The sequence below is a fragment of the Triticum urartu genome, chromosome 7 (assembly GCF_003073215.2).
Source record: "Triticum urartu cultivar G1812 chromosome 7, Tu2.1, whole genome shotgun sequence".
NCBI lineage: Eukaryota > Viridiplantae > Streptophyta > Magnoliopsida > Poales > Poaceae > Triticum > Triticum urartu.
In genome coordinates this window covers 530,412,168-530,424,430 of record NC_053028.1, presented here as the reverse complement: position 1 = coordinate 530,424,430, position 12,263 = coordinate 530,412,168, and the positions used below count along the sequence as shown (strand labels likewise).

Below are 12,263 nucleotides of genomic sequence, written 5' to 3'. Positions count from 1 at the left end.
AGGGAAGGCAAGCCATTGCCATTCTTCCAAATTCAATCCCCTCCCAGTGTCCCACGATCCGCCTTGCCGTGCGTGCGCTCAGCTCTCGCCGCGTTTTGATCGGCGTTCTGGGCTGCGCACTCCGTTAATTAGCGTCCAAGATGAACGACCTTTTCTCGTCGAGCTCGTTCAAGAAGTATGCGGACGCGAACCCGGAGACGTCGGCGGCCGACATGGAGGCCGGCGGCATGAACGGGGCGAACCTGGACCAGTTCTTCTCGGACGTGGAGGCCGTGAAGGAGGACTTAAAGGGCTTCGAGACCCTGCACAAGCGGCTGCAGTCCACCAACGAGGAGACCAAGACGGCGCACGACGCCCGCACCATCAAGGCCCTCCGCTCCCGCATGGACGGCGACGTCGAGCAGGTGCTCAAGCGCGCCAAGGCCGTCAAGGCCAAGCTCGAGGCGCTCAAGAGCGACAACGCCAACTCCCGCAAGGCGCCCGACTGGGGCCCCGGGTCCTCCGTCGACCGAACCCGCACCTCCGTCGTCGCCGGCCTCGGCAAGAAGCTCAAGGATATCATGGACGACTTCCAGGTAATTTGATCCGTCCAAACATGCTTGCATTGCGCGCCTCGGGCGTGAGTGTACGTGCATGAATGACGAGAACCTGTGGCCGGCGTTGCCGGTGCATGCTCTACTCTGCGCAGGGGCTGAGGGCGAAGATGGCGGCGGAGTACAAGGAGACGGTGGCGCGGCGGTACTTCACGGTGACGGGCGAGCACGCGGAGGAGAGCACGATCGACTCGCTCATCTCGTCCGGGGAGAGCGAGTCGTTCCTGCAGAAGGCGATCCAGGACCAGGGGCGCGGGCAGGTGATGGACACCATCTCGGAGATCCAGGAGCGGAGCGACGCCGTCAAGGACATCGAGCGCAGCCTCATGGATCTGCACCAGGTGTTCCAAGACATGGCGGCGCTGGTGGAGGCGCAGGGGCACCAGCTCGACGACATCGAGAGCCACGTCGCGCACGCCAGCTCCTTCGTGCGCCGGGGCACCGTCGAGCTGGAGCAGGCGCACGAGATCCAGAAGGACACCCGCAAATGGATGTGCTTCGCCGTCCTCGGCGGCATCGCGCTCGTCGTCGTCCTCGTCACGCCGGTGCCACACTTTTATCCTGTGACTCGTCATACTGTCAAGGACTTTGTTTTCGTAATTCGTTTCCAGCGGTGCGCTTTATTTTCGTAGATGTAGCCGACAAAACTTTGTACAGCTTGATTGAGAAAACACAGGGAGGATGTATATTGTAGTGATATACCAGTTTAATTCTTGATCAAGCTTTTTCCCAATCGGGAATACTGTAAATTGTGTGTCTCTTCTTCTGTTGAAAGATAGATCCAGACCGAGTGGCATGAATTAATTTTGGGTTATTTAGAACATCTCAATTAGATGATGTAAAATAGATCAGGACCACTTTTTACATCACGAGAGGATAAAAACGCTGCTCCAATAAATAATGTAGATGCAAATATTTTTACTAGGGAGATAGGGCGTGATGTAAAATAGGTCATCAAGTGGTATAAATTTGCATCACTTATGCTCTCGAGCGTATTTTTACATGGATCACAGGTCTGGAGCAAAATTTGCATCACCAAATTCTATTTTTACATCATCAAGTGCTCCAACAGATAATGCAAAAAAGACACCCGCAAGACGACAACCGTGATGTATTTTGCAACACTTATTTTACATTATCTGTTGGAGTTGAAGGTTTTTTATGATGGTAAAAATCATTTCTTTGGTGATGTAAATTTTACTCGAAACAATTTGGCGATATATTTTACATCAACTATTGAAAATGCTCTTAAGCCACAACATACAACAAAATTAAAACACCGCAATTACCATACTTTTAGGAACAGCTAACTGTCCCCGCATCCTGCGCGTGGGTGACACGAGAGGCGAGTCGATCCACTTTTTCTAGGCATCCTCCGTGCACCCTCGCTTGCCGGCGTCACCAACCAGCTCCAGCGGGCTGGCCCGCGCAACCTACGGCGGTGGCGGGGCCATTCCTAATACGTTTTGGGCGGCGTGAGGCCTTGTGCAGCTGGTGACTTGATGCAGTGGAGGTGGTTGTTGCAGCGGCCACGTTGATTCATGGTTAGAAGGCGGCCACGGTGCTACGTGTGCATGCCTCTCTCTCCCTGGCGACGTCGTCACTGGTGTGTGGCGGGCGCTCCAAGCGATGAAGGAAAAGGGAGCCATCGCCTCCATGCATCCCATCCTAGCTGACTTGTCGTGGCCCGATGCTTCTCAGGGGCACGATGGGATGTGGTAGTGAACAAGCAGTAGTCGCGCCTGCACCGCAGGCAAAAAGGTGATGTGGATTCGCCTTCATGGCCGAGGACGGCGGAGCTTGTGACAACACATGGTGGTGGTGTTTGATACAGTTAAGCCATTGACTACCACTCGGAAGATGGTACAAGGCCTCTGGAGCGTCCCCTCGGGATTTCGGCAATGTCAATGACCTTCCCAACTTGGTCGTGTTGTGGTGAGAAACTTTTGTAGCAGTTTAGTTACCTGCACGTGTGGGCATGCTCATCTGTCGTCAGGTCCATGCACATTCGCAACGGCTAGGATCGTGGCAAGTGGAGAAGATAGCGTAGTACGAATACCCAGTCTTGATCTCCGTGGTAAAAACCCTATGTTTGGCCTCTTATTGGTTATACATGTCAACGGCGGCGCTTTTGGCATTCTTACCCTGGTAGAGCATTGTTTAGAGTTTGCTCTGACTTGATCTTCAAAGTGAAACCCACAATCTGACCTTCAGGTTTTGAATCCGACGACATCGTCACTTGCGTGTCGCTCCCCTCTTGGAGGGGCGCTTTTGAAGAACCTTTTTTTGTAGTCTTTGTGTTGTCATGAGATAATTGGTGTTGATGGTTATCAGTGTACATCATCAACCGTTGTTTTTATTGATTTGGTTCTTTTTCTCATCGATGTACCTAGCAAAATAATCGCCAAGGTCACTAATATTTGTTTTATCTTTTTAGAATCCGCCGAGGTCACCAATACTGTACCACGAATGGTAAACAGACTAAATTCTATCGCCAGATATGGATATAGAAATGGGGACAGCCTGCCATGAAAGCACTAGTGGTCTAGTGGTAGAATAGTACCCTGCCACGGTACAGACCCGCGTTCGATTCCCGGCTGGTGCAAATCTTTTTCTTTCTTTTTTCAGAATTTCAATTTTATTTTCACTTCTAGGACTTCGATCCTTTCAATGAGAAACCTATGGGTTTGCAGGGAGACTACAGATGGAGCGAATGCTGTCAACAATGGAACCTATCTGCTCGTGGGATGATGCAGTCCCAGCAAACTTCAAATGTTTTTGCGCTTCAGCTCGGTCGAAGTAGAAAGCCCCTGGCACTAATTTCTCCTTGGGTTGCAAAGCCAACCAGACCACTGTGTCAGCCCCTTCTTCGTTCGATCTCAGGTTTCCTGATAGCCTGACATTGTATTGATGATATGTAAATTAGACCGTTGGTGCTATAGAACATAAATGGATAAAGAGGGTCGGGACAGCTGAAGACATACTTCTCCGATAGTCCCGGCAAGCTCTTCGAGACTCCAGGTGTATCAGCCCATCCTGGATGCATGGAGTAGAAACCGACTCCCTTGTTGCTGTATTTCTCAGCCCACCATTCAGTGAGAGCAACCTGAGGGAGTTTCCAGGATCAAGTTAGTCCTGTGTTACCATCTCTTGTCGACTCAGGGGAATTCAGACATTAAGGTTCACAAACCTGAACTCTCTTGTTACGAGCATATTGTTTTGTCCCGTCAAATTCGCTTTCGCTGTACTGTAGTTCAAAAAGAATAGTGAGAAAGGCTACATCTTAGTCAAAAGTAAAAGATAAACTTTTCACATGCCAATTCATTTCCAGTGATGAACAACCCATAGTATATGTTTCCATAGCTTGAAACAAAAGACTGCAATACCATCATAATGACATCGAATGAGAAAGGCAAAAAGGTAATTGGACTAAGCTCTTGATAAGCAATCAAATTATTTCATTTTCAACAACAATCAATCAAGTGGGAAGTGCTCGAATATTCTTCCTAAATGAATCCCACGAGTAAGTAAATGGAGAACTTCATTAGTGTCCACAACTACTATTTGCTTCAACATTGATTTGAGGCAGCGATTTTTATTGCTCTCCACATCACAATATGGTAGTAAATTTGATAAGCCAAGTGGACACTGTTGGGAAGTTCCTGTAGAATGATTTTTTTCCTAGCACATGGAACAATGACAAGGAGGGTGTTTTTTATTGGTCTCCACATCACAATATGTACTCCCTCCGTTCCTAAATATTTGTCTTTTTGAGATTTCAAATGGACTACCACATACGGATGTATATAGACATATTTTAGAGTGTAGATTCACTCATTTTGCTCCGTATGTAGTCACTTGTTGAAATCTCTAAAAAGACAAATATTTAGGAACGGAGGGAGTAGTAAATTTTATTTCCATACAGAGTAAAAAGTGGGGAGATATCATCTAAACAAAAGTAGAGCAAAGAGATTTACTTGCAAATTCGTGTTCAGTGGCTCAGTGTACATCCCTCCGGATGCAACTGTAATGACACGAGCATCAGGTGCTGCTTTTTCCAACAGTGGCATCACTAGCTCTGTTAAAGTGTATGTTGCTGCCACATTCACAGCAAAATTGAGCTCCAACCTATATTAAAAAAACATCACCCCTTTTTTTGTTGAAATTAGCACGATAAATGCAGGATGCTTAGGAGTTATAAGGCCAGAGCAATTTGAAAAGAACCAGGGAAACAAGTAAATAAGCATGATGATGCAAAGTATTACACACCCTTCCGGTGTAGTCATACGCTTGTGCTCTAGTAAGCCAGCATTGTTGACCTACAAGACAATCTGTTATATCTGCTTGTTCTGCCCAGTATTTAATGTAATTCTAGAGGAAACTTTGATGATTTATCTGATTATAATTGGAAAAAAAAAAGATGCTGCAGCCAGAGATAATAAACACAAATTGCAAAATAAATAAAAATTGAAGCAGCAAAGCTTACAAGGACATGAAGTGGCTTCTCCAATGAAGAGAATTTTGTGGCAAATGACTTGACTTCGTTAATTGATGAAAGGTCACATATCTGCCACATCATAATAATTGAAGTGCTAGCCGGACACAAAATAATGAAAACAATTGAAGTGCTAGTTCGCCCATAATTACCATAGACTAAGGATAAGAATTGAGTATTGCAGGAAAAAACAATGTTGAAGCACCGTACCTCCAGATGAACATTCATATTGCCAGTTTTGGATCTTATTTCATTCAGAGCAGTCTCTCCCCTTTCTTTGTTCCGGCAAAGCATATAAACAGTGGCGCCACTAGCAGAACAAAAGGAACAAAGCATATAAATAGTTCAATCTTTTTCTCGTAGAGCAAACTATCAAAGTGGAAAAAAGAGGAATAGTAGTTTCATACTGAGAAGCCAAGCCCTGAGCTGTAGCATAACCCAGGCCAGAATTTGCTCCGGTTACCAGGCAGTTTTTCCCATCCAACCGGATCTGCATATCCTCCTCTCTGAACTTCTTGGCGTGTTCCCTGTGAAATCAAAGCCTCGTCAATTTACGAGAATGATAGCATAATTGTGTCGACAAGTGCATACAACTAAAGCAAGAGGGAATCCGGCGGACTATTGGGCGGGGATTGGGCTTACACGAAGCCGGATTTGGTGAACTGGGTGAAGCCGTAGAGCCCGAACGCCGCCGTCCTCCATGCCTGCGCGCGCCACCAGCAATATCCGCAAAAAGGAAAATTATGCACATATAATCTTTGCGCTAGTATACCGGCGGATTGATGGTGGAAGATTAGCAATTAGAAACACCATTACCTTCTGGATGAACATGTTTTTCCTCCTCTTTCGCACGAGGTCTCTCCTCCACCGCGGTCTTCTTCCTCTACCGCGCGTGCCGAGACGAAATGTTGCTTCGCCTTGGGGCCAAGCGGTTCGTTCTTTCTTCCGGAGCACGGAGGCGCCTCGCTGGCCGATTCTCCGCCGCGGGAGATGGCCCCCCCTGCTCTCCGTCTCCGGCACGGCGCCGCGCCGTTGGGGGGTTCCCGCGGAGCTGGGCTGGGCTGGGCCGGGCTGGCCGCGCAGGGTTCTGATTTTTGTTGGGAGTTGGGACACAAGTTTTATTGGGCTCATCGCAAAAAAAAATGTTGGCCAGCAAATAGGGCAATTTCTGCGCGGCGACTATATCTCGGGAAGATAGTTAAAGGGTGCCCTTGCAAAGTTCACTTTCACCTTCTCATGCGCTGATATGTGGCGCATTGTATGTGCGCTGACAAGTGGAGCACTATATGTGCGCCACTTTGTCGCAAACTAAAAATTTCCCTTTTTATCGTAGATTTGTTTATTCAAAAAAAATATCTCTTAAACCATGTGCTGAAATCCTGAAATGTTTTCATCGTTGAATTTCTCGAGTCATGATTTTAAAAAACTAGATCCTATGATAATAGATTTTGCAAAGTTTTTTTTCTCAAAACAAAGGGGAAAAACACGGACCTGAAAGCTTGTTTTTCACTTTTTCAAGAAACACAATTGTGCTTCTCATGGAAGCACAAAAATATAATCACGCAATATTTATGATTTTTTTCCTTTTCCAATAAGCACAATTAGGCTACTCATGAAAGCAATTGTGAAAGCGCAAAAAATCATGATTTTTTCCAATTCCGAAAAGCACAATCACTGGAACAAATATGTGCCTCAAAAGGCAAATATGTGCTTCTCGTGAAAGCATAAAAAATATCTGATTTTTTTACCTTTCCGAGAAGCTTCTTGTGAAAGCAAATTTGTGTCTCTATGAGAAGCAAATTTGTGGTACCCGTGAAAGCCAAAGAAAAATTTGTGCAAAAAATAATTCATGAATTTTTTCTATCAAGAAGCACAATTATGCTCCCACGGAAGCAAATTTGTGTTTCCATGAAAAGCAAATATGTGCTTCTCATGGAAGCAAAAGGTCACATTAAAAACATGATTTTTCTCTTCAAAACCTAGAAAACATCAAAAAGCTAAATAATAAAATATTTAAAATCAGAAAACACGTAAAAATAAATCAAGAGGAAAGCGCCCAGCACATGAGATACGGAAACGGCTGAATCACCACTAGGCGTCTATATGGGTGACAAAAGTGATCGCTGGAGGTCCCCACAAGGGGAAACCTCCACACATTTGCTCTCCTATAGCTCGCTTATAGCGAGCTGTATTACACGTTCGGCTGAAGGAAAATCGTGGCGCATTATAGCGGGGCCAGCCCACTTCTCCTCGCTCGCTTGCTATTTTCATAATCAATTCGGTCGCTTGCTGATTTTGTTTTGGTCTGCGGTTTTTTTCTAGTTTTCTTTTCTTTCATTTTTTTCTATTTCTTGTTTTTCTTCTAATGTGCTTTGTATCTCTCGGTTTTTTCTTTGTTCTTCATCTTTTTTTTTGTTTCTTTCATGGCTTTTTTACTTTATTATTTTCTTTTTTTTCTTCATTTCTCTTTGTTTTTTTCTTGCGTTGCTTCAGTTTTCACCATCTTTCTTCCTTTTTCCTTTTATTCTTTAACACATGTCTACATTTTTCATATATTTGTGTACATTTTTCATGTACATCAGGACATCTTTTTATGCATGTTTAATATTTTTCAAATATATCATTAATAATTCTATTTTTTTATTTGATAACTACTTTTTCATAACATTATACATTTTTGGTATATACCAGGAACATTTTTTAATACATGAACATTTTGCAAACACGAGATTAACCATTTTTTCATATATATGTTTTGATGTTTGCTTTTTTTCATACATGTTATACATTTTTCATATACATTAGAAACAATTGTTATACACATTTAAAAAAATTCAAATGCATTATTAACATTTTCTTCAAGCACATGTGTTTGAACATTTGTTGTTTGAATATGTGTAAAATGTTTTTTTCAAATACGTCTTGAAACATTTTTTTTCAAATGCTATCAGAATTTTTGTAAAGTTGCAGCAACATTTTTTCAACACTGCACAAATATTTGTTTTCAAAATTATATACTTTTTGAAATATATATATATATATATATTAGATTTTTAGAAATAAATATTTATTTTATTTGTCTAAAAAATATATAACAAAAAGAAAAAGAAGAAGAAAATCGAGGAATGGACTAAGGAAGCATACTAACAAACAGTGCCACAAATTCGGGTATAAGAAACATTCCCACGGCGATCAAGCGAGTGGACTCTCTCTCTCTCTCTCTCTCTCAGCGAGGCATAGTCGCACCCCAATTTCTATGTCTCGCATTTTTAGAAAAACAACTAATCCTCGTTTTTTCATATACCCGAAATCCTGGATTATGGAAAACCAGATTTTCTATATTCACGGATTAGATAGAGTTGCCAAATAGGATTTTAGTTTGTTACATCATTTTCCTAATTTGTGGAGAACCGGTTCTATACGTATCACGTATCCAAACAACGCCTTATTGCGAGAGAACAAGCAGTCGCCTTCGCTAGTGACTAATTTCCAGAATATACTGTCGGGTTTTAGGAAGGCTCGGTCAGGTTTTCCTTTTTCTTTTTTAATGTTTCTTTTCTTTTTTTCTTTTTTTTGTGGGAAAGGTTTTTGTTTTTGTTTTTTTGTTCCTCCTTTTTTAACTCATGAAATTTTCTTAATCCACCCGATTTTAGTGTACGAACATATATTCAACATTTTTTAGTACTCGTTGACTAGTTTTATAATATGCATTAAACATTTTTTCTGATACACATGGAACATTTTTCGTACACATGTTAAACATTTTTAATACATGTTAAACATTTTTAATGCACTTTGAATATTTTTTAATACATGATGAAGACTTTAAAATACACCATGAACACTTTTTTAATACATGGTGAACATTTTTTATACGTCACGAACGTTTTTATTACTTGAACAAACTTGGGTAGCAGCCTGGCAGTTCGAAGGAGGCCCGGACGTCCGGGATGGAACCTAGACAATCAAGCTATAAGGGCGTACAGATACTCACCAAATTGGCATACCTCTGTCATCGTAAAGGGAAACCCGATACCCTCTCGCCCAGGCATGAGGGCGTCCACCCACCGACGACCTCATTTGAGACCCTCCATATATATCTACAACTGTTGAAGTGTTGCTGGAGAGCACAGCAAAGCTGTCACCTAGCACCACTTCATTGCCAACCCTGTGATCCTCGGAAGACACCTCTAAGAAGGAACACGACACCGATGTGTCATCGCTACCGAAAGTAGGGAACCTTCGTATTCACCACAACACATGGGAGGGGATGAGATGGAGGGATCCTCACCAAAACCTACATGGAGGAAAATGATGCCCACAGTGTCATATTTGATGTGGCCACCGCGCCGGCCAAGGGTCTCCACCGAATCCACACCCACCTAGACCCACACAACCAACACCCGGAGTCAGCGACCTAAGCCGCTAGAACCAAGATCCAGTGAGGGAAAGAGCAACCCGGGGCAAAATGGCGAAGCTTCTTCTTTGGATCAGCAGCAGACCAACGGGGAAGCTGCCGCAATTGCACTCGATGGCCACCGCCTATTGGGAACACCCATAATAGGTAGGCCCATGAAGAACATGTTTCACCTAGGATGGGGGACCCACAATACCAAAAATGAGAATCTCAAAGTCACCAATCCACTCGGACAAGACCCAACTTCTTCGTAACTCAGACAGTACCCGGGTCCCCATCCACTCGGATGGCTCAGCGTCACTCGGCACATACACAGAGAACTCGGACAAGAGAGGCCATAAAGTCATCAAAGGAATCCAGATCGTCAGTAGGCGACAGCTTCAAGCATTACTGTCATTATGTCCATCAGTTACCGTTCTTCGGGCCCGACATCAATGTATCCCTTCTCCTCCCCTGTATTGCTAGTACCCAAGGGTTCGACACACTCTATATAAGCCACCCTACAGCTCTAGGACAGGGGTTCACAATCCTTTGTAATCATCCAGACATAAGAGGGATGACAACTCCAGAGCTCGAGACATCGGGTCTTTACCTCCACGGTGAGGGGCCCGAACTCGTAAACCCTTGTGTCACACTTGTGCCATAGTTAGGTCTAGTCTCTTCGTAACCCTACTTCTTACTATCGGATTCATTTCCACGACACCGTCTACTCGCCACCTGCACGACCGAGGAAGAAGTCTCACCAGCATACCTCTGTCATCGTAAAGGGAAACCCGATACCCTCTCGCCCAGGCATGAGGGCGTCCACCCACCGACGACCTCATTTGAGACCCTCCATATATATCTACAACCGTTGAAGTGTTGCTGGAGAGCACAACAAAGCTATCACCTAGCACCACTTCATTGCCAACCCTGCGGTCCTCAGAAGACGCCTCTAAGAAGGAACACGACACCGATGTGTCGTCGCCACCGGAAGTAGGGAACCTTGGTCTTCACCAGAACACATGGGAGGGGATGAGATGGAGGGATCCTCACCAAAACCTACATGGAGGAAAATGCTGCCCACGGTGTCGTATTTGATGTGGCCACCGCACCGGCCAAGGGTCTCCACCGGATCTGCACCCACCTAGACCCACACAACCAACACCCGGAGTTAGCGACCTAAGCCACCAGAACCAAGATCCGGCAAGGGAAAGAGCAACCCCGGGCAAAATGACGAAGCTTCTTCTTTCGATTAGCAGCAGGCCAACGGGGAAGCTGCCGCAATTGCACTCGATGGCCACCGCCTATTGGGAACACCCATAATAGGTAGGCCCATGAAGAGCATATTTCACCTAGGATGGGGGGCCCACAATACCAAAAATGAGAATCTCAAAGTCACCAATCCACTCGGACAAGACCCAACTTCTTTGTGACTCAGACAGTACCCGGGTCCCCATCCACTCGGACGGCTCAGCGTCACTCAGCAGATACACAGAGAACTCGGACAGGAGAGGCCATGAAGCCATCAAAGGAATCCAGATCGCCAGTAGGCGTACAGCTTCAAGCACTACTGTCATTATGTCCATTAGTTACCGTTCTTCGAGGCCGACATCAATGTATCCCTTCTCCTCCCCTATATTGCTAGTACCCAAGGGTCCGACACACTCTATATAAGCCACCCTACCGCTCTAGGACAGGGGTTCACAATCCTTTGTAATCATCCAGACATAAGAGGGATAACAACTCCAGAGCTCGAGAGATAGGGTCTTTACCTCCACAATGAGGGGACCGAACTCGTAAACCCTTATGTCACACTTGTGCCATAGTTAGATCTAGTCTCTTCGTAACCCTACTTCTTACTATCAGATTCATTCCCACGACGCCGTCTACTCAGCACCTACACGACCGAGAAAGACGTCTCACCAGCACCAGCAGGGCCGCACCACACTCCCTGCCTTGGGCCGCCGCCTCGGCAGTCGAGGCGCTCCACGTTTGGTGGAGCCGTCAGATCCCCGTCGCCACCATCATTGGTGTCGTGCGCTCGTGTCGGAGGGCACCTCTGGCGGTGGAGGAGGGAAGGGAACGGGAAGGTTGGCGTTAGCGGGCTAGGGTAACCCCCGGGTCGCCTCAAAGGAGACGATGCGAGGGACTTTTTTGTGACTATTATGTGGATGTGACCTATAAACCTACAGTTTAACTAAAAAAACTGTTATAACGTAGTACCAATATGTTATTACAGGCCGGCAAGAACGTACAGTAAAGATTTGGGGCTCCATGCCGCTGGCCATAGCCAGGCTATACAGTATAGCTTGTCCAATAATGCAAAGCCCATTTGTTATTCTAACCAGCCATACACTCAGACATCAAGCCTGGAGCAGCGGACCCAGATGCATCGGCTTAGCGAGCCCCGGCAATTCTCGATCGCTACTCTCTCCTTTCCGGTTTATAGGCCTCAATTTAAAAATCTCATCAACCAAGATAGATGATGAGTGGTGGAATAATTTTTATAGTTTGCAAAACCACTCAATTTATGCGGTTGTTTTCTCAAACAATTGTGTTTACCAAATCATTAATTGCAGTGCATGCATACATAAAACACATGCATTGGTCAATTTTCTTGTAACACCTGCATGCAATAATTTAATATACCTTAAAATCTGAACATGTGATGGGGACAACCAAATTGAGCCTTATAAAATGAAAAAACTAAAATTTTAAGATAAGCTTTATAAATCGAAAAGGAGGAAGTATTGGTTAGGGAGTACTACTTGCCTTA

The 12,263-nt window shown here is 44.9% G+C and overlaps 2 protein-coding genes across 2 annotated transcripts in view; one reads left to right on the top strand and one right to left on the bottom strand.

Annotated features, from left to right (window-relative positions):
* LOC125519025 (syntaxin-124-like) overlaps positions 1 to 1,225 on the top strand; it is a 1,283-nt gene extending 58 nt beyond the window's left edge. Inside the window, exons 1-2 of the mRNA XM_048683910.1 lie at positions 1 to 575; positions 689 to 1,225. The exon at positions 1 to 575 is cut by the window's left edge and continues 58 nt beyond it. Of these exons, the coding sequence (XP_048539867.1) occupies positions 141 to 575; positions 689 to 1,225 (972 nt within the window). The 5' untranslated portion in view covers positions 1 to 140. The remainder of the gene's footprint in view (positions 576 to 688) is intronic.
* Positions 1,226 to 3,183: 1,958 nt separating this feature from the next.
* LOC125523321 (dehydrogenase/reductase SDR family member 12) lies at positions 3,184 to 6,137 on the bottom strand. Its single transcript, XM_048688369.1, has 10 exons — positions 5,905 to 6,137; positions 5,731 to 5,792; positions 5,496 to 5,615; positions 5,299 to 5,398; positions 5,080 to 5,160; positions 4,863 to 4,912; positions 4,571 to 4,721; positions 3,784 to 3,840; positions 3,578 to 3,699; positions 3,184 to 3,489 (listed from the first exon to the last, which is right to left on the bottom strand). Exons 1-10 carry the CDS (start codon positions 5,917 to 5,919, stop codon positions 3,273 to 3,275), a joined length of 975 nt encoding a protein of 324 aa, XP_048544326.1. The 5' UTR covers positions 5,920 to 6,137; the 3' UTR covers positions 3,184 to 3,272.
* Positions 6,138 to 12,263: the final 6,126 nt, after the last annotated feature.